Here is a 23,229-nt window from a genome sequence, read left to right as displayed (position 1 = left end):
GTCTTTAAGGAAAATGCTAGTGTATATAATACTAATAATAATATTACTTTTTTTAACAACAAAATAAAAACATTAGGTAAACAAATGAAATCGCAACTATAAAATGAATCAAAGTAATTTGATTGTACTCTTTCTATTCCTTTAAAAAATATATTTAAATGTATCAGGCCCTAGATTTCATTAGGCAATAAACAGGCAACATGACTTTTAAACTATAAAAACAGTGCCTCTGAATTTGTTTTGAGAACACAGGCTCCTAATACACATGGGACCAAGACTATTCAGCTGCTGTCTAGATCACAGTGCTGTGTGGTGTGTGTGGTAGGGATGGTTATATTTACCATAAAAGATTCATCAGTTGTATGAATTCATATTTCATGAGCAAACAAAACTGACTGTTGAAGAAAAAAAGCCCCTGTTAAAAAAGTATTATTCTGACATCTCTGCTTCTTTTATGCGCTTCATGAAGGCAACAAATGTATTTTAAATATTGGGCAGAACATCTTCTTTGAGTCTGTATCTATCAGCTGTCAATTGTTTTATTTGTATGGCTCTTTATTATATACAAACATTTACAAAAAAAATCTTATTTTGTCATACAGGATTCTCTTTAGTAGCCAACTTTAGACAATAAAAGTTAAAACACACACACGTGTTGCATCTTGTGTTTGTCCTGAGTCAACCTTTTCTCTTTACTCTTGTAAATCTAGAAGCTCTTATTGACGTTTCCAATCAATACCAGATCTTACAGCATCAAATAAAGCATTTGAAGAAGCTGAAATCAGACTTATGCTAGGCTCAGTCTACAAACTACAGATGTTTATATAACTTCTTGCTCCACACAGATGGTGAATTGACCAAGAAACACAACAAAGTACACATAGATATCAATCCATCTCTTCGACTTATCCTTTCCTGGGTCGAGCCGGGGGGCCCTATCCCAGCTGTCTAAAGGCAAGAGGCAGGGTACACCCTGGACAGGTCGCCAGTCTGTGGCAGGGCTAGCACATAGACCAGTGGTTCTTAAAGTGTGTGGCAGGTGGGGCGCCAGTTACCTGGCAGAAAAGTTATGCGGAACTAATGATTAACATCGGGATCACTTTTATGGCGGTACAAATAAATTCGTGGCAGTTACATAAATAATATGCGCATCCGCTGAAAAGCTGCAGCCGTTTGTGTAAGTTGATAGTCGCAATAAAGAAGTGCTGAAAAGCTAGGCTTTTCTTTCTTTGTTGTGTTTAGAGGGGGCGTGTCATGTGGGGAATGATGTAAAATGTTTGAGAACCACTGACATAGACAGCCATTCTGACTCACATTCATGCCATGGGCTATTTAAAGTTTCCAATTAACCTATCTCCACTATCTGCATGCCTTTGGACTATGGAAGGAAGCTAGAGTAGAACCCACGCAAACACATGCAAACTCCACACAGAAAGACCCCTGCTGATGGTGGAATTGAACTAAGTACCTTCTTGCTGGGAGGCAACAGTGAAAATCAAACCATTACTCCATTACTACCTGGGTGACGTCATTAGGAAGTATGTGCCAAGAACTAACTTCAGGAAACAAGAATATAAACAGATGATGGCATCTAAAGCCAGTTTTATTTTCAAAGATATTTTTGGTCAAGTTTTTCAGTTATACTCCAAGGCAGTATATTTTTAATGAGTATAAAATATGCAGCAATAACTGATTACAAATGAGACTTATTTAACTGAATGTGATAGACCTTATCTATCCATCACAGGCTCATTAATATAAATATTCACTTAAACCTTGAGATAGCACAAATAATATTAAATAATTTGATACTTCTTCTCCCAAGGAATTATAGATCTGTCATGTGCTTGCGTTGATGGGATTTCAGATGATCCAGGCGTTTGAAGCTGAGACCGCAAACAGTGCAGCAGTATGGTCTTTCCCCTGTGTGGGTACGCTGGTGAACCTTCAATATGTCTGCTCTTGTGAAGCTCTTGTCACACATGGTGCACCGATGAGGTTTTTCCTGTGTGTGAATTCTCTGGTGCAACTTAAGATTCCATAGACGGCTGAACTTATTCCCACATACTGTGCAGCAATATGGTTTGTCCCCTACTTGACCACATTTGTGTGCTTTTAGGTCAGAAAATGAAGGAAAACCTTTACCACAATGGCTGCAGAGGTGAACCCCTTGCCCTACATGAGTCCTTTGGTGGGCTTTAAGGTTACAAGCTTGAGTAAAGGTCTTTCCACACTGGTTGCAGGAGTATGGGGGCACTTGTCCAGTGCCTTTGTGTGTGTGTTTGTGAGCCTTGAGGGAAGCAGAATCCGGGAAGGACATGGAGCACTGGTTACAAGTGTATCTCCTTGCTCCTCTCACTGTTGCCTGATGTTGCATCTGTTGTCCCACGTTTAAGGTATCGCTGTACGTATCTGAAGACTCATACATATCCTCAGTGCTGTCTAGAGAAGGGCCAATACGAATACCCTGGCCGCGGAAGCTGAATCTACTACCTGAATCACTGGACACTTGTTCAGGGTACAAGACATTTGTGTCCTGCAGATACCCCTCCTCATTAATTAGTAAACAGCTGAACTCTCCACTTACATCAATGTTAGTCCTAGAGGGGGAACCTGAGGGTGAACCTTCCTGATGCTTTCTATTCCGCTGAGTGCCTGTTTGGTAAGCTTGATGATCAGCTCCTTCTGGTGCTTCCACATCCTCATCATAATGGCCCACATAACTCAGATCTTTGCCCAGGTGCGATGGTGAATGTATCCCATCAAAATTACCCATGTCTATTATTCCAGTGTCTCCATATCCAGACTTGTCAATGCCATCTAAGTCTTCCATGCCGTACCTGTTTGGGAACAGAGGTTCAGAAGGTTCACCCGAGTGTCCATCATTGTTTGATTCTGCTCTCTGCTCAAATCCAGTTTCCCAATTTACTTGGCACTTTGGGATCTTTTGGTCATTAAAACATTTACTGGGTCCTGGAAGAGCTGACACATCTGCTTCTGAAACACGAGTAGTGTGAAAAAGTTAAAATAGCCTCACTGCATTCAATATACACCATACATTGTGTTGTCTCTATTTGTACAGCACTTGAAAAATTAACGAGAAATTAATTTGTTAAATTTTCTGCATGTACTTGCACAGAGACTTACCATCTAAGCTGATGTGCCACCCTTGCGACTCATCATTTTCTGGTGGGATCTGAAGAGCTTCTTCCTTGAACAGTCCAGTGCCTTGAATACCTGATGACTGGGAAAAAAAAGTGGAAAGGCAACATTAATCCATCAGATTTTACCTTAGTTGCTTTAAGTAGAACCCTAACTTTGGCAAGCAGATCTAACTTAATGCTTAAGAGTTTTTCAAACAAAAAATAATTAAAATACTTAAAAATATTACATGGATGCTGTGTAATGTGCACAGTCAGTTCCCATACCCCCACAATTTTTAACAATATAAATAATTCAATTTTCATGGTGCATGGGTCAACAAGAGAGCATTAGTGAACATGTCTCTCCCCCCCCCCCCCCCCCCCCCCCCCAAAAAAATCACATTTCGTCAGTTTACCCATACCACAAATGTTTCCTTGGTTTATCACACTCCCTGCAGTGGCTCTACACCCCATAATATGAGACTAAGTGGCTTAAACACACATTTTATACACAACTTTTGTTTTGTAAATTTATGAAGCTGTATAATGTAATAAAACTATCATACCTGTGTTGCTTTTGTGGCACTTTGGGGCTCTCTTTTTTCCTCTCCTTCCTTCTCATGGCTCAGTGTACATCCATCAGCTCCCTGGGAACTATTTATTTCTTCATGAAGCACAGTCTCCTGTTTCAGGCTTTTCTCTGAAAATAATAGATTTTTTTTTCATTTTTTTCCCATTAGAGAACATGGCTTTTCTTGAATTTCAAAGATTTAGAAAACAAAATAAGGCAAAGGTCAGTTGAGTCATATAATGTCAAGAAGATTGCCTCTGAGCTCTAGCAATCTTTTTTAAGCAGCAAAAAATGAAACAATTTTGGTGTTTAGTGAAAATCATAATTAACAGTGGGTGATCAGAATCTGTTTATTTTCCCAAGTATGTTTAACTTAGGGTTACAAATCCAAAAGCCAAAAGGAGAAATATGTGAATATGTGGCTATGAACATAGTCAAAAGAAACATATGATTATGTTTCTCTTAAAACCCACAAGAAATAGAATTATAGATTTCTTCTTTTGGGGAAGAGATGTAGCAGTATATTACAAAGTTGTACAGACAAAGTATTTTAAATTAACTTTTTTCCCGCATTCTGGTGCTTGATTTGAACTTAAGCACGTTGTCTTGACCATGTCTGCATGCCTAAATGCATGGAGTTGCTGCTATGTGATTGGCTCAATATTATTTGTGTTAATGACCAGCTGAGCTGGAGTAACTAATGAAGCAGCCAGAAAGTGTTTATTCATTTGTGATCAAATTCTCCACCTGGCTTCATAAGTACTAGTTACACAAGTAAGATATGCAGAAGTCAGGCACCACAGTGTGAATAATGCAGATTAAAGAATATATAATGCAAGTTTATGCACTGGAAGTACCTTTATTTCCAGGCAAAATTTTAAAACAACCACAAAGTGTTTAAAATGTATTCTGTGTATGCTGCATTTATACAGCTGTGGCCTGAGGTAGTGTAGTCTAACCCCAAATACTTAAATAATCACATTTCTTAAAATATTTGCAATATTTATACACCTAGTTTTGTTTGTAATGGAATTGTTAATGTAATGTTAATTCTAATGAAAGGTTAACTCTTCATTAGCCTTGAGAAAATAAATACAGGTAAAACATGGACGACTAACCCTAGAAAGACCCACCTGAGGTTCTGGGTTGGTTCTCACTGGATATCCCGACTTTTCCACAGTCAATGCATCTCCCTCTCCAGTCTCCCTCTCGTTCTTTGCGACGAGTCTCCGACCACTTCAGTCGTCTCTTTAAGGACTCAACCTGCTCCCGGCACCGCGTTACCTCTTCCAAAAAACTGTCCTCCACCAACCGGGTGATCTCATACATAGCAGCCTTGAACACCGTCTCCATGACGCCAGAAAGCTGTGACTGAAACGTTAGTATAGTCTCCGCCATTATAACTGCGCTGTGGCTTAAAGTCTTTTTAATAAACCGAAAAGGAGGAGAAAAAAAAGACTGGCAATTCAAAGCCTGTTGTTGTTGACTGGCTAAAGCTAAAGTCGGTGTCTCTAAAGTAGATGTGTCCGTTTCTTACACGTGCTTTTTGTGTAGTTAATGATTTATGGGTTGTATCGGTTGTCCGAGTTTACAGCTTGGTTGCTTTCATGAACCCTGCTGTTTAAACAAAGTGTCATGCTAACGTTAGCTGCAACTAGCTCGCTCCATCAGTTCTGATTTATGTTTAACGGATTCTGGACACTATTTAATTTTAGAAAACATAAGCTCGCTTGAAATTTTTAACATAAATGATCGCATTCTTTACATATCGTGTATTTAGAACTCAGGCTTAGTAGAAAAAGTAATTCAGTAGCTTAGCTTTACTCTTGCGTTATGACATTTCTCCCGATTCCGTAAACAACGACACTTCCGGTATCTAAATACGGGTCGTCGATTGGAACAATTTTCATGCTACGGAAGAAAGAAAAGAGAACTGGTTCCAGTGGGAAACGTGCTTAAAGAGCACTAAATGACAGTAGTGGATGAAGTAGTATTGTCATATTAGGATAATGTTCCATAAATAAACAGTTTCACATCCAAATTAAACCTTTTTGTTGCTTCAGTTAAATCCCATTTTGCAACTTATAGTTCACCTCTTTCACTTATGAGACAGGAAGTGTTTTCTCCGTGTAAATTGTGTGCTTTTTGTGTCATTTTTTAGACAACAAGTAGATTAGAAAGATAACTGTTTTAGCATATGAGCACAGCATATGTTATGTGGGGCACAGCCAGCCCATAAAAGGGTTCAGTTTGGCTTGATGAAAGGCAAAATTTGAAAATTGCAGTGCAGTCATAATTTTATTAAATAATTTAATAATTATTTAATTTTATTAAATAAATAATTTTATTAATGTCAAAAGGAGCGATAGTAACTACAGAGATGGTTCCTTAAACTGGTCAAAGAGGACATGCAGAGGGTGTGTGTGACAGAAGAGGATGCTACAGTTACGATGAGATGGAGTCTAAGTAATGACTTATTTGGAAAATATTCTTTACGATTTTAAAGATCAGTTCATTCACTTTTGGAGGAAGGGGAGTAAGTAAAAGTCGGTAAATCAATAAATAAAAGTAAATTAAAAAGCACATGGAGTAAATTAAAGTTATGCATGAATTAAAACAAGTTCGACACCCCGGGTATCGTAAAGTTCCAATTAATCCTCCACTCCAGACGGTGGCGGTAATGCTCTTAAAAGCTGTTTACCAACTGCGGTTAAAGCAGAATCGACGAACAAGAAAGCATAATCTCAGCTGCAACGAAAAGATTGAGGTCTCTTGGTGTTGTGTGGGATTATACGACGGTAGTAATAATAATTCGGCGCCGACAGATTTCCTAGTTTATTTTTTTGTTTACTGACTGAACTTCTTCAAAAAGCAAAGTTTGGCTTGAAGTGAAACACCGGATGCTTGCGTAAGTCAGTCAGCCAATGTGCGTCACACAAAGCAGAGACCGCGTCCGTCCGTCCGTCCATGTGAAGAAGCCATGTTGGCGGAGCTTCTGACGGCGTGCCTTTAAAAAAACGCCAGAGTAAAGACACTCTTTCAGGTGGGCTCGTATCTGTTCCAGGAAGTACAGTACGACATACCAAGATGTCTTCGGACGATTTTCAGACGAAGTATGCCTCTTTCATGGAGAGCATGCTGAAGAGCGCTGTTGCAGAAACCACGAAACTTTACGAAACTATGGTTGACGAGCTGAAGGCAGAAATATGCAAAATCAAGAAGGAGAATGAGGACCTCAGAACAAAATGCAGCCAGTTTGAGAACGCGAAAAGCCAATCGGGCAGTTATCAAAGAGAAAAACAGCCTCTTCCTGGGCAAAGCAACGACTTCGAGAAATGCGACACAGCCGTGCAGTGTGGTGAGTTGCACAGCATGCTAGCCACCCCGAGCTAACTAATATTAACAGTTATAACTGGCTTATGATGGTATGTGTTGTGTTTAGCTAACATTTTACGTGTATTCATGTTATCTGGAACACACTGAACATCATAGCTGTTAATGCTTGCTTCTCAGCATAGTCATCTTGAGCGTGGGATCCAAAATGGGAGGGAAACCATACTAGTTTCTCCATTTTTAGAGGACAGTGAACGTTGGTCCAAACTTAAAAAAAAATCGTCTTTTTATGGCTACATAGAGCTCTAAAATGTTTTACACATATATATATTCATAAGGGACGGAACAGATGCTCCATAATTATTCAAATGAAATCGAGCATTGGTATAACTGATTTGAGCTAAATTGACTGCTCCTTTACAGCCCAGACACAACACTTCTATCTTTATATTGGTTTTTATCTATAAAATACAATTAGGATTGGCTAAAGGAAGCCAGAACCTCTTCTAAATTGGCCAATCAGTTCTTTATGCCCCCCGAGTATATTTCTTTTTGTTCGTTCTGCTGTAGTTTACAGACCGTTACACATTACAAATTTTTTACGTCAGCATCCTGGTCGTGGACACCCATGTCACGTGCAAACCTGTTTCTTATTCTGTTTGTAACTACGTTCACACTCAGTGGTACTAAGGTTTTCCCACACAGGAAGCTGGTGAGGTGCAAATGAGGGGCTGATAACAAACTGCAGTCTTCTAATGGCACTGGTATAGTGCCAGTCAAAACCACTAAGACGTATTTAAAAAAAAAAAAATTAAACTGAACTGAAATCTTATCAATGTATAGCTTTATTCCACACTTGTATTTAGATATTGATAAGTTGTGTAATAACTCTGAAACAGAAACTAGAATACAAAGGTTCATAAACTTGTATCACAGATGTTTTTGTGTACCCTAATGCAGTGTTTAAAGAGCATTCTGATAACAACTGTACTTTCAAAACATCAGAATATTTTTTTCCTTTAGAGGAGATGATTAAGACGAAGTATTAACCAAACAATTGTTTAAGCGAATTGCTGCATATCTGTAGTTGTTAGAATGTTTTGCAGAAATTAGAATCCTTTCTCCCTAGTAGCTACTCAACGCGACTTGACTCTACTCGGTTACTGCCATTTTCTGTTATGATTGAGTACCACCTAGTGTGCGTGGGGTCATTATAGCAGTGCGTCTGGAAGTCCCAGATTTGAATCTGCAACAACAGTATTAAGGCCTATACATAATGACTGTGTTGCGAAAAAAAGATATGAAACTATGAATGCAAACTTGTTTAGACACTTGTGTAGAAGGGCAATACAGATTAATGAACATTTTAACAAATGTAAATATGCCAGATTATACCATTGGGCTGATTTTCATCTGCAGACCCTCTGGCAGGTTGGTGTTAAACGGAAGTTAGTAAAAACATACAGAGACACTATTTACAGATCATGTGACAAGGACAAAAACAGTGATCACATTATATTAGAACAAACAATGACAAAAAGAGTGGACACAGAGGACAGTATAGATGACAATAACGGAAACACATCAGTTATTAGGGCTGTGCGATATGACCAAAATCTCATATCCCGATATAAGAATTCTATCGTCCCGATAACGATATAAATCACAAAAATGTAACATTTTCTGTAAATTCTATGAATCTCGGGAAGCTCGACTTGCGGGAAGTGTTTCCAGCTGCCCGTCATGTAGCTGGAGTCGAGTGTTTTAACCGATGCATGAAACGATACATTTTTAGACATAAGTTGTAACGGCCGCTGTTTTCTTTGTGAGCATTTATTACACGGCGTGCTGCGGGGAAAAGCCTGTTCTAACGTTTGAGTCTAAGGTTTATTTTTTTAGCACCTGGCGGCTCTTTTTTACTTCTCATCCGTAAATAATCTGCTCTTTCACGTGATTCAGTTTATTTTGAAAAGTCTCAACAGGATCTTGAACTTTATTGTGAAAGGTTTATGTGGAACATAAACAAGCGGATACGCGATGGTGTTACCGTCGTTGTTGCTAACCACAACGCATAAAAACAGGCGCTTGTCCGTCCGTAGTGTGGTTATATTAAATATAAGAGAAAGAGAGAACTTTAAGAAATTAATATAGCCACTACAGTGACCATCAAAACGATGAAAAAATATTGCTGTTAACAGTTTATTTTGCGACACCACAAAACAAACGATAGCGTAAAATAAAACGATAGACGTTTTTATATCGTCATCCAATATATATCGTTATATCGAACAGCCCTATCAGTTATATTGCACAAACTCCAGTATTGCACATGGCCTGACTGTCCTGATATTGCGCTGACCCATTACACTAATAGTTGGTTCCCTTTTTTTTTTTTAATACACTCTTTTTCACGTCCAATATAAAGCATGATTATTAAACATGATCACATGTTTGTGTGTCCCTCAGCCACCCTTTTAAGTGACTCTTAAAGATGGGGATACTTTTACTTTCCCACACTGACAGTGGAAGGCTATTCCAGAAGCTCACTCCCTGATATGTGAAAAGGTGGTCCGTCTAAATGCCACTTCACAATCACCTCTAACAGTGGCTCGAGTCAGTCGAGACCCAGCAATACTGCTAGACTTTTGTTTAATACAATCACTCACTGGTGGAAGCGCCAGACGATGTATAACTTTGTATATTAGACAAGCAGATTTAAATAAATATAACGCGTTGCATTTTTGCAAAAGAATCATGCTCAAATAATGCACTGGTAAAAAAAAAAGAAAAGAAAAGAAAATGAAGTCGACATCAAGTTATGATGAGCTGGTCCTTATGCTTCTAAACAAGAGAAGAAAGAAATGGAGATTCTGGTTTCATCCAAATCTCAAGTAAAGGCCACAGCAGGGATAATTTCATGGTTTGATCCCGGCGCTGAAGCTGTATCACGATCGCTTTCATACTGGCTCAGGAGGTCAGTGGGGCAGTTTGAGCTCGTGTTGGCAAATTTAGGACCACATTGACGAGGTAGGGAAATAATTTTACAGATTAACATTTACCCAATTGGCATACCAGCATCTAGTTGTGTGTCTGAATTTTAAATGGTATTGTTCTACTATTATCATATTATTGTATATGCAGTACCGGTGCCTGTTTTTTACCCTCGAGTACAACATAAATGCAGTGGTTTGATTGGTCAGATCTGTTTATATGCATCCAAAACACTGAAAGAGGTGTCACTGCCATCCTTTAGAACAAGCACAATGTAAGACTTCATATGTATTGGTGGTTGTTCATACTATTTGTCTTATAGTCCAATCGTGACTATATCTTACTTTTTCCCATACTGTACCGTTGTCTACCTACAGAAGAGAAAGACAGTAATATTATGAATGAAGCAGACTTCTTTATTGTAACAAAAAAAATATGATGCAATTTAAAATAAAATTAAAAAATACTGATTTAAGCAGCAGATAAAGTTATTGACTCTTGTTACCAACTCACTGGCAGTAATCATTTTTCTCAGACGGCACTTTCCCAGCTATGCACAGAATGAATGTATGCAGCTGTGTCATACTTGGCTACCACATTGGGTTTGTGGTAAAGCCGCATAGCAGATCCATATATGAGCCTTCATTGAGATAGTACTGCACTTATTGCGCAATTTAACCTCCCCCCAAATTAATATTTTTTTGCCTTGCCATTGAGTTAATATGTCCGTTTATTAATGTTCTCCTTTGTTTACATTTGAACATTTCTTCAACTTGTACTGGGGATATATATATATATATATATATATAAAGAAGTTTTTCTTTTTAATCTCTGTATTTGTGGAATTGTTCCATACAGTATAGTTGTAGTATTTTCCTAAAGACTTACTAAGAAATAAATCATCTCTGATTTTTATAATGGTTTTATGTTAACCCTTTAAAGCCAGTAACTATTTTTAAATCACTCTAGAACTGGAACCACGTAGCGCAATAATTTCTTTCTGCATATGAAACCTGAGGAGTTGTACTTACATCTTATGCCATCAGCTTGTCCTAGGTCACGGTTTCCTACCACATATAGCTTGAGTACAATCCTAATTGTACTCAATGATATGCAAGTCAATTTATAACTTTAATATGCTTTTCTTAGTAGAAAATAATACTTAAACCAAAATTAAATTTTTATCCTTACTTAGAAGTAAAAACAAAGCTTGATAGGGTAAGACATGGGTAAGTTATGCAGACACCCACCAGTAGCCAGAACTTCAAAACACAGAGTAAAGCGGTCTTTTCAGTGGACCTGGCCTGGTGACAGTGGTCCGGGGTGTGCATATATGTGCAATAGGGCTGCCACAAATGATTATTTTATTAGCCGACTAGTCACCTATTATTTTTGCGATTAGTCGACTAATCAGATCATGCGTCCATTGGACGTAAACCTTACAGCGTATTGCACCAGCATGCATCTGCTCTTATATAACTATCATTAGCTTACAGCTTTAAGTGTTTAAGGTATGTGCTAACTAAAAATAAAGACAAGATGATAGTATATTCTCGAGCATCTGACACTTGATAATAACTGATAATCAGTTGTCTGCTTGACGTTTATTCAGCTGTGTAAAAACTATAGCTTTAATCTCAGCCAAACAGATTTGCTCAGGAACAAATAAAATACTGAAAAAAACCAAACAATAACATTTTTAAGTTATCTAAGTGACTTATATATCATGTTTAACCAGAGTAGCGAAAGTTCCTGAATTTGGACACAACTATGATACTGGACACAGCTTCTTCTTCTTTGGGGTTTAACTGCAGCTGGCATCCTTGTACATGCAGTGCTGCCATCTTCTGTTTCAGTCCGTTATTACACTCTTAAATCCTACTACTTATTCCTGCGTCTTTTGGGATCTTACAAAGCTTCAAACTTTTGTCAACTATTAAATTAGTCGTCAACGATTTTGATAGTCGACGTAATCGTGACTAGTCGACTAATCGTGGCAGCTCTAATGTGCACACAATTTTCTCCATAGTGAGTTCAAGACTTCAACTACAGAATACAGTAGCCACCTGGAGTCCAGTGGACTCCAGGTGGCTACTGTATTCTCTGTTCTCCAGCCTTTGTGAGCATAGTATAGCAGCACTAGCTCTATACCTGTTGCCACTTCTGGTTAGAGTGGCCTTCCAGCTTGCAGCTGATCTCCAGAGAATTGCAAGGTCTGCCACTGCCAGCTCCAGTTCTAAGTGGTGGCATTGCGGTCTTCGCTTTTTTCTGCTGGTGCAATAAAACTAGTTCATTACTCCCCTGGAAATTGTCGCTGTACTCAACTCTCTTCTGAACTCTGTATTCTTGAACAATTAGTTATTCTGTTTTTTTCTTTGTGTGTTTGTATGTTTCTCTTTACAGATATTGTCTCCTTCCGCACAGTGTTGGTCGAGCAATGTCAGCCACTGGGGCAGTCATCATTAAAAAACCAACAAATGTTACACGCTGGTGAGAGGTTTGGATATGGTTTGCAGGAGCAGGGAGGAAATTCTCAGATGACATTTATACTTGTCAAACAGGAGGTTTGTGTGTACCATAGCAGCATTAAAAAAATAAAATAAAATTTTTTTTGCACCTTCTCAAAACCTACATTTTTGTCCTCCTCCTACAGGAATCATACAGTGATACTTCTCTACGGTCTGAGTTAAAAGAAGAGGAAGTTGAGTCTGCAGTGGCCTCTGAACAAGCCCTGAGTAATGTTTCAGGTGAGTAATTTAAACTGACGGTTTTGGAATAAAGAAAGAATTGTAAGAATTAATTAATGGCATTTTGAATTTACTCATCAGCAAATTTATTATTCCCCAATTATCTTGTGATGGTCAAATGTGTTTAGTTAACTGAATGTCATAATCAACTGCTACTTCACTGAGATTCTGCCTCTGTGTATGAACCCTAGCTCTGTTGTCTGAGAGAGCTGTTTGAAACCGTAGTGCAGGTCTTCCCCACCTGCTGCAGATTGTGTTAGAGCACAACAGCAACTGCCATCCTTAGCTACAGTTTAATTTTTGTGTATGTCTAGCCAGGAGATGAAACCTCATTTGGGAAGCAGCTTGACGACAACACAATAGCAGTCAGTAGGGAAAGCGCAAGGTAGAAAGGGTTGAGGCTAAATGGTTGGCAGAGTTTAAACATCCAAAATAACAGTGGAAGATTATTCACCAGTAAACAGGTTGTGTGTGCAGCATTTCCCAGTGGTATTATATGATGAGTGCCAAATCAAAAGAGGATTTAGTACATCTTTAAAAAAATAAAATAAACAGTTCCCTTTAAAAGAATTGTATGGACCATGTAATGTTAAGGGGAAAAGAAAAAATGTCTAACTAAAGTTTCATTGTTCCAGAGTTTTCTCTGCCTTAGTAACTTTTCCTCTTATGTTTCTTCTGACATCTTTATCACTGTGGTGCCTAGGTTCTTTACACGTCTCTTTAAATGGAACTGAAAATGAAGGGATGCTTATTAACCAGGAAGATTCAACAGAAGAAACTACATCAGCTCGAAAAGATGAAGAGACCAGAATGGTCCGAGAGGTATCCTGTATGGGAGAGAGTAGCCGTTCAGAGGGAACGCAGAGCCAGACCACTGATTCAGAACATTCAATAGTTATTTCACTTGCTGCAATGACGGACAATATCAAAGAAGAGTCTGAAGTTGATCAGGAGACATCAGAAGTAGAGACACAGGTTCTTCAGCAATGTCAAAGAGATGGTGAAACAGTAAATGAAAATGAACAAACTGCTATTACTGTACAGCCATCTGCACATGTGCACTGTGCAGATGAACAGTTAGGGGGGTCCATATTGGTCAACAAAGAAGTTATTTGTGAAGAATTAAAAAACAGCTTGGCAGAAGATGAAGCTACTTCCAAAACGAATGTGTCAGTACGGCGTAGAAGAGGACGGCCACCAAAGAAAATTAAACCAAAAGAAGCACTTGTGTCATCATCTTTTGATGCCTTAAAAGGCCAGGAACAGTTGAACACACCTTCAGAAACAGTTGACAAATCCACTGCTGTAGATGCAGTGAAGATTTCTGCTTCTGCCTCTCCAAGATCATCTGGGATTCAGTCGAAAGAGACTTCATCTACTGCCAATCCATCTGTACAGGAGATGGCAAGCACTGATTTCAAAAACATGGACAATAGAAAGGCTGGTTCTCTGCCTGCTTCAGTTTTGTCTTTGAGTAGCAGTTCTTCTGAAAAGCCAGTAGACCCTGAAACTCAGCAGCTTCCCACAGGTGTAGAGAAAGAGGCAGTTGAGGCTCCATCCATTGAAGCTTTATCTGCAAAGAAAACATTGAACTCTCCTCCATTGGACTCACCACAACTGACACCCAGTCAGCACAAGGAACGTCGCACTTCTGCAACACTTCAGGATGCAATGCTGCTAGTTGAAGCAATGAATCAGTCAACAATTGGAAATATTACTCCATCTTCCGGAAAAATTTCATCGTCTTCCGAAAAAATTTCATCACCTATGACTCATTGTGCTCCCTGTGTGGATACCCTACAAACAGTGGACAAAATCCTAGCTAAACCACAGACACAGAATCTTACTGTAAAATCTCAGTCAAGTGTAGAGGCCAATGAAACCCTCAAAGGATTTGTTACACCACAACAACAGCAAGTTTTATCAAATGCTGCTACTCAAACTTTTGTCCTGCCATCTTCCCACCCCGTAGCACCCAGAAAACTGACTAAAATTAGGCCTAAAATAATAACTGTTGTGCCAAGAGTAGGACCATCTCACAATATAGCATCGTCTACAACAAAGCTTTCTTCTATAGAGTCGAGGACTACACACAGTAATTTACTTGCAACTTCTGGAGTTGCAGGGTTACCTCTGGAAACGCCTTCACTTTTCTGTCTTCCTCAACAAACAAATACTACCTCCATGACATTAATCCCAGTTTCACAGTTGACTAAACCATCAGAAAATCAGCAAACAGGTGGTCCACCACACAAAAAAATAACAATCATAGTTCCAATACGGTTGGCAGCAGTGGCACCAAGTAAACATCCGCCACAGACAATAGTTGTGAAAGCAACGCAAGAGGCAGCAATGCCTCATGATGTTCCTGTCACATTGACATCTGCACAGTCGACTACAGCTTCACAGGAGTTAAGTGTTTCAGCTTCCGATGACACAGCATTCTCTCAAAGTGAAAACACAACCGACAGCCCTGAATCTCCTGAACAAACTGCCTCTGTTTCTGAAGTGATAAGCACTCCTACAGAAACCAGTTTAGAACAGTCAGTTAAGATAATTCCAGCATCACAGCCGACTGTTGATAGGAAGCTCACTCCTGTGGTCAGATTAACCAAACTTCCATTTTCAGTATCCCCCAACGAATCTCTTTTGGTATCGAAACTGCTTTTAAAGGGATTTTCTGAAGGTACTATGCAAGAGAAGTCTTCAAAACCAGCAATCTCAGAGAAGCTAGATTCATCTTCAAGCAGTAGTTTAGATGTAACCGAAATGCCTAGTCCTGTGACTCTAAATACACCTCAGAAGTCAGAAGAGTCAAATAATCATGAGCGGGCTCAACTGTCATCTGAAACATTCATGAGAGAGGCAACTGTCGGTGAAGATGTGCAGCCATCTACATCAGCCACATTTGTTGAACCCATTCCTAATATGGACAGCAGTGACGTACAGGAGAATGAATCTGCCATCATACAGCTTACCTCCATGTCCAGAGAGGCATCTGACCCTCACTTACAGATGACTAAAGCACAGTTCTTGGCACAACTGGCAGTTTCACCGATCGTTCAAGATCCAGAAAAACAGGTAAATGCTATTCAGTACATGGGGGTCATAATTTCTATGGTTACACATTGAAATTGATAGTCATCATGTTATGTTGTTGTTGTGGGTTTTGTTTTTTTGTTTTTTATTAAATTAGAACCCCTACAGAATGTGGTACCTATTTATTTATTTTTGTTTGTTCTTTCCATTTTGATAAAGGCCAACTCTGACTTTGCAAATGGTAAAGCTTCTTTGACGGAGAGAAGCTTACAGAAGAAAAGCTTACAGAAAAACTCCTTGGTCGTTCGGCTGCGAAGTCATCTGAAAACTCACTTGCAAGTTAAAAGAACTGAAAAAAGTCTGGAACGGAATTCAGAAAGTGAGACTACCACTCTCATCTCTAAGAAGCTTGGAATAGAGAATGGCAGTCTTAACGGTGAAAAGTCAACTAAGGAAACCAGTCCTGTTTGCCTTGGAAGGAGAGATGTGGTTAAAGATAATACAACTCTAATTAATAATGCCCTATCTTCCATCAGTCCTGTAAGATCTGTACTATGTAATGGTGGTGATTTACCCAAGATGACTGATAATGAGCCAACTTCTAAGAAGAGCAGGGCTAACAGTGATTCCACCACCATGACTCCTAAGGCGGACAGTACACATAGAGATGGTTTAGGCACAGATAATAAAAAATCCACATCTGTGAGTCCTAGAGAGGGTAATTTAAATGAAGAAATTGCTAGTCCTGAAATGACTTCAGTGACTCCTAGGAGGTCTTTGGGTAGGGATAGTCCTAGATATAAAAAATCCAGTTCTTTAAGTCCGAGGAGGTCGCCTTCAGGTAGAAAAGGTTCTTTGAGTTCTAGAAGTCCTAGCTCAACTAAAGAAAGTGGTAGCCCCAAAATGACTAACAATGATACAACCCCTAGAAATGAAAAATCAAGTTCTGTAAGCCTTGTAATGTCAACCAGAGGAAGCACTAGTCCTAAAAAGACTGACTTGCCTTCTGTTAGTCCAAGAACACCTAGTTTGAGGCAGTCTGGCATCCGTAGGAGTTCACTTTTCAGCAAGGATGACTCAAAGACAAAAAGGATTAAAAGGGAATTAAGATCTTTTGGTATAACCACAGATGGCGCTATTACTAGAAGAAATAAAGGTGAAACTTGTTCCCCAAGTGTCAAGTCCCCCACAATAGCTAAAAATTGCATCAGTCGTACAAAGACTGAGGAATCTACACCTGCTAAGAAGCCCAGACTAATCCAAGATGTTACTGGTCCTAAAAGGGGTTTTAAAGTTGTTAATGCTATGAAGTTAGCTAAAGCAGCAAAAGCTAAAAAAATTGCTTCAATGAAAAAGTCTAACAAATCTAAATTGGCAAAAAGTCGGTTATCAGAGAGTCGGACCAACTGTGGGGTTGGGAAAAAAATGTCGAGCTAAAGTTTGGATACCTCCTGTCATGACAGAAAGTGAAATGCCTCCACCATCTTTGTTAAACGTAAAGACGGAGACGGGATCTGATAATCAAAACCCCAGTGGCTCCCCTGATTCGCCCCAACCCAAATTTGTTACGTCACCAATTGTATCACCTCTACAGCCTTTGTCAGTCATAGGTAGGCATCTGCTAAGGAACCAGTGTGGGGAATGTGGTCGAATTCTCAGCAGCAGTGCTGCTCTGGAGAGCCACGTTAGTCTTCATACGGGACACAGGCCCTTCTCATGCACATTCTGTGGGAAGAATTTCCCAGACTCCAAGAGCTTTAAACGCCACGGCCGGGTGCACCGTAATGGTCGGATACATATCTGCCAGCATTGCGGGAAGGGATTTGTCTACCGCTTTGGCCTTACAAAACACATCCAAATGGTGCATGGCAGGATAAGACCTTTCATTTGCCAGATCTGCAAAAAAGGATTCTTCACAAAACGAGACGTAGAAGTACATATTAGGATCCACACTGGAGAGAAACCATTTCAGTGTACCCTCTGTGAAAGGAAATTCATAAGAAGAGTAGAACTGAATGTGCATTTGCGATGGCATAATGGAGAGAAAAGACACTGGTGTCCATTCTGTGGAAAAGGATTTTTAGACTACAATAACCTTAAAAGGCACAAATACACCCATACAGGGGAGAAACCACATGCCTGTCCACACTGTCCAAAGAAATTCACGCAGACGGGTCACCTGAAAAAACATGTTAAAAATGTACATGGTGGTCAGTGAGAGATGGACATGTAAGAAACCATGTTCACCTTGGAACAATGGTATGCTTTGAAATAGGAAATATACATTCTTGTAATTCAGAAAATGCATGCTGTGGAGCAGGTTTTTGTTTGTTTGGTTTTTATAATGGAATTTATATGCAAATGGAGAATTTACTTATTTTCCCTTTTTGAGATAATTATTTTGTATCTTTGTAGAATGGTTTGAGAGTTTGGGAATTTGTACTGATTTGCTGCTTTGTTGGAAATCCATCCATCTGTCTTAAAGAACGGAAGCAACTTAACTAAAGCCAACAGACGAACATGCGTGCCACTTGGTACTGTTGAAAATAAAAACGATGCAATATAGACAGGCTAGACAAGTAAATCTCCCCAAACTGACAAATTGTACTTTAAAGTAATGCAACATAATGATTAGTGACAGTTGTTCTTTATACTAGCTACACTTTTGTTCCTCCTCACTAGCAAGCAGATGAGGAAACTTTCCAGAGTGTTGAACTTTTTTTTTTTTTTTTTTCTTTTTACAATGTTCTGTATGGCACTGTGTGCTCTCTGCAAAGTAAAGTGTAATATAGATGGAGATTGAGGTTTTTCAGAAATATACATCTTTAAATTTAAGTTGGTTTGTCAGAATATGCAGGTATCTTTTTCTCATACTTTTTGATTCAGCAGGTGATGTCACAAGATGTGTGAGAGCATAACCCCAGTTTGGCATGGTATTTCTTCCCGAATGTTGTACCTGAGTTAGTTTAGGGAAAATTGTTAAGGTACATTTGGCTTCAACTCAAGTAAGCCTTTGTGGCATACATAATTTTTTGTTTTGGACGTGGACTTTAGTGTCCTAGTGGCATTTTAAAGCTGTCATCTTTTTCTTTTCTCATTTTGTAATGAGTTCGCCATAATACACTTGCATTCGTTTTTAAATATTGTCAACTGAACACATTAAAAACAGATGTTTTGTTCGTTTTTTAATTGGTAATTTATTGATGTTGTTTTCATATATACAGTTCCAAAAATTGAAGCACTTGCCTATTATTAAAAAAGAAGTATTTGATAAACCTTCCACAATAACTCTGGAAAGCACACCTTGTGACCAGTGTTGGAATTTGGATCTTGGATTTTGAAATATGCACTAAGGTTAAAACGTGTCTTAATTAAATTGAGACTGAAAATATGATCTAATTTCCATTACCCATCTATCGATTTCTGTCAGTATGCCACATGTCATTACTGATGTCTAAATGGCAATGAAGTCTAATTGTATTACTTGCACAGTAATTAACCACCTCATTCAGGGAGGACTAAAAGTGAATCTTTTTTTTTTTTTTTTTTTTTTTTAAAACATATTTTCATTCTGTTTAACAGTGTGCCCTATTTTAACAAAAAAGATGTCTTTGCTTTGGTGTAAATGTCTAATTTTTCTCAGATATGTTTGAAAAGCTAACTTTCCCAAAAATATCAAACACAATATTAACACATTCTTTTACAGCCCTAAACCTCATTGTACATACTGTGAATTTACATTGATTTGATTTTTGTCAAGTCAAGTTGCATAGTTTGTTCGTACTGGCTGTTAAAATGAAAGAATTGTAAATAAACATTTTGTTTATAAAATTATTTTGTGATCATTTAAAAATGTGTAGCACAAGTAATAGCTTTGCAGTCCTGGAGTTTAATGATGACTTTGACTTTATGCTGTACGGTTTCAAATCAACTAATGCAAACCAATATTCTCCAGTGGGAGTAAGTCACAAAAGATCTTGCACTGTTTGTTCTTCACATTATGACCACCATTTTTCAAAAGTCCACACTGCACTCAGGGCCGTTTCTAGACAGGCATATATGAGGGGGCAGAGAGAAATGTAAAGGGGGCACATAGTGGCAATGGAGGCGAGAAAGGTGTGGGGGTTGAGTGGGGTGCTCTGGATCAGGGCTGCCACAAATGATTATTTTGACAGTCGACTAGTCACCAATTATTTTTGCAATTCGTCGACTAATTCGTCGACAGCTTATTGCACCAGCATGCATCTGCTCTTATATAACTATCATTAGCTTAGGACGATCGTGGCTCAATAGTTGGCAGTTTGGCTTATAATCAGAAGGTTGCCGGTTTGAGCCCCAGCTCCAACAGTCTCGGTCATCGTGTCCTTGAGCAAGACACTTCACCCGTTGCCTACTGGTGGTGGTCAGAGGGCCCGGTGGCGCCAGTGTCTGGCAGCCTCGCCTCTGTCAGTGCGCCCTAGGGCAGCTGTGGCTACAATGTAGCTTGCCATCACCAGTGTGTGAATGGGTGGATGACTGAATGTAGTGTAAAGTGCTTTGGGGTCCATAGGGACTAAGTAAGGCGCTATACAAATACAGGCCATTTACCGTTTAGCTTACAGCTTGAAGTGTTCAAGGTATGTGCTAACTAAAAATAAAGAGCAGATGATCGTTTATTAAACTTTAAGAAAATTTGGAGTCTCTCTTCCACAGCATGTCTTTCATCCTGTCTTCCTTCTCTCACTCTAACCAGTCGCAGCAGATGGCCGCCCCTCTCTGAGCCTGGTTCTGCTGGAGGTTTCTTCCTGTTAAAGGGGAGTTTTTCCTTCTCACTGTTGCCAAAGTGATTGCTCATAGGGGGTCATATGATTGTTGGGTTTTTCTCTGTACCTATGAAGCGCCTTGAGGCGACTTTTGTTGTGATTTGGCGCTATATAAATAAAATTCAATTTAATTCAATTCAATTGAGTTTAATAAACTCAGCCGTCTGCTCCTTGCTATCTAAAATATAACAGGACACTGGAGTAAATTCTCGTCCATCTCACACTTCTGTTTAATCAGTTTTCTGCTTGATTTTTATTCAGCTGTGTGAAAACTATAACTTTAATCTCAGCCAAACAGATTTACCCAGGAACAAATAAAATACTGAAAAAAGCCAAACAATGAAATGTTTAAGGTATCTAATTGACTTATATATCATGTTTAACCTGAGTTGAACCACAGGGGGTCTGAAAGCGATGTGCCAGGAGTTTGCTGTTCGTCAGCTCTAGTGAGCCTTGAACCCCGTCTAGCTATCGAGCTGGTGGGTAACAGATGTCTCCGAAAACATCGGAGCACTTTTGCAAATATGTGATGTCTTGATAAATTGAGCAGATATTTGAAGTTTACGCACCCACATTCTTGCCAGAAAATATCTGAAAACTTTATTTTGTGACCCAGAAAGAGTAATAAGAGTAATATTAAAACTAAGTACCTGCTGCCATTGCTGGAAACTGAAATTGACTGGGCCTCGCTATGAATTCTAGGATAGCTTGGTCCACGAAGGATACACCCTACCCATTGTTCAAATCTGGAGAAATGAAGGACGCATTTGTAGGATTCTGCGAATTTGGATAGCCTTCCTTGTGTCGCTGTAACTTAATCAGCCTACAAATGCGGACTCTATAGGATGTGGCCGCTAAATTTGGACACAGCTACGATACCAGAGACTACTTCTTCTTCTTTGGCGTTTAACAGCAACTGGCATCCTTGTAGATGCATTGCATCTTCTGTTTTAGTCCATTATTGCACTCTTAAATCCTACTACTTATTCCTGCATCTTTCAGGATCTTACAAAGCTTCGAACGATGTGCAGACTATGAAATTAGTCGTTGATGATTTTTATAGTCAACTAATCGTGGCAGCCCTGCTCTGGATAACTGTTTTTGTCAGGTAATTGGATTGCACTTTGTCAGGTCTCTACCCAAAGACCTGACCAACTTGGGTGTCCCAACTGAAGGCTGAGCTTCTGCTGGTCAAGCTTTTATGGTCACTAAGGCACGCAAACCCCCTGACCACGTTAAGGTGGCAATCCCTCAGGGGGAAAACAGAAAAGCAAAAAATAAAATTAAGTATTTCTCATCAGATTCTAACAACTAAAAACATGACATTTAACTTAATTGGATAGCCTATATTGAATATATTTGAAACCAACAATAACACTTCACACTATTGCCAATATTAACAAAACTAAAAAGGGTGGGCCCAGTTATAAAAAAGAGAATTCACAAAGTCTTGAAAAATAAAATTTAAAAATAGAAATAAAAAAATAATAAAATATCCATTCAGATCTTTAAAATCAATAACATAAAATCTGTCTTAATTGGAGGGCCTTATTCAAATACATTTGCAAAATTAAGTAAGAACAAAATAAGACCTCTCAACATAGCCAATACTTACAAAACTAAAAAGGGCTGGCACAGTAATAAAAAAACAACAACATAAATACCTTTTATCAGGGTTTCATGGAAACTCAAATTAACACAGAGACATTAAACCAAATTTCCCAGAGGAACCCACCCGAGGGATTAATAAAGTTTTACTATCTATCTATCTATCTATCTATCTATCTATCTATCTATCTATCTATCTATCTAAACGCACCTCATTGCCTGCTCTGCCAAACGGGAGAAAGTACGTTCTTTGCAGATGCACTTCGTCTCAGAGGTAGGTTAATAAATTGGATTTAACTTAACCACAATAATAACCACAATTTGAAGGCAATGGCAAGATGCACGGCATGGATGTTTAGCTGGGGGAGGGGGAGTTCCGAGTGCACGGAGGCAAAGAGCGGATGAGACGTGAAACCTATCATTTAATTTCTACCTTTTCTAGCGGATTATTCAGCAACTGTAGTAAATCTTGTCCATATTTAGTTTGTGGGTAATTTATTATTTTCTTTCTAAACTTCTAAAAGTTTGACTTAATTCAATTCAATTCGATTCAATTTTATTTATATAGCGCCAAATCACAACAAAAGTCGCCTCAAGGTGCTTCATAGATACAGAGAAAAACCCAACAATCATATGACACCCTATGAGCAAGCACTTTGGCAACAGTGGGAAGGAAAAACTCCCTTTTAACAGGAAGAAACCTCCGGCAGAACCAGGCTCAGGGAGGGGCGGCCATCTGCTGCGACCGGTTGGGGTGAGAGAAGGAAGACAGGATAAAAGACATGCTGTGGAAGAGAGACAGAGGTTAATAACAGATATGATTCAATGCAGAGAGGTCTATTAACACATAGTGAGTGAGAAAGGTGACTGGAAAGGAAAAACTCAATGCATCATGGGAATCCCCCGGCAGCCTACGTCTATTACAGCATAACTAAGGGACCAGCGTCACCTGGTCCAGCCCTAACTATATGCTTTAGCAAAAAGGAAAGTTTTAA

The 23,229-nt window shown here is 39.0% G+C and overlaps 3 protein-coding genes across 3 annotated transcripts in view; 2 read left to right on the top strand and 1 right to left on the bottom strand.

Moving 5' to 3' along the window:
* LOC146516248 (perforin-1-like) overlaps window positions 1–23,229 on the top strand; it is a 579,062-nt gene that overhangs the window by 183,256 nt on the left and 372,577 nt on the right. The gene's annotated exons all lie outside the window — the stretch shown is intronic.
* On the bottom strand, window positions 117–5,707 carry LOC146516267 (uncharacterized). The gene is made up of 4 exons (XM_085163414.1): window positions 4,848–5,707; window positions 3,710–3,843; window positions 3,148–3,244; window positions 117–2,997 (listed from the first exon to the last, which is right to left on the bottom strand). The coding sequence occupies exons 1-4, from the start codon at window positions 5,110–5,112 to the stop codon at window positions 1,829–1,831; spliced, it is 1,665 nt and encodes a 554-aa protein (XP_085019540.1). The 5' UTR covers window positions 5,113–5,707; the 3' UTR covers window positions 117–1,828.
* On the top strand, window positions 6,126–19,655 carry LOC146516266 (uncharacterized). The gene is given in 6 exon segments (XM_085163382.1): window positions 6,126–7,072; window positions 12,442–12,602; window positions 12,692–12,785; window positions 13,489–15,866; window positions 16,044–17,243; window positions 17,245–19,655. Coding segments are annotated over 6 exon segments (4,902 nt in total). The 5' UTR covers window positions 6,126–6,801; the 3' UTR covers window positions 18,043–19,655.

This window comes from Neolamprologus multifasciatus, chromosome 6 (assembly GCF_963576455.1).
Source record: "Neolamprologus multifasciatus chromosome 6, fNeoMul1.2, whole genome shotgun sequence".
Classification (NCBI taxonomy): domain Eukaryota; kingdom Metazoa; phylum Chordata; class Actinopteri; order Cichliformes; family Cichlidae; genus Neolamprologus; species Neolamprologus multifasciatus.
Note: the sequence above shows the minus strand (reverse complement) of the source record. Positions and strands in the feature narration are given on the sequence as shown.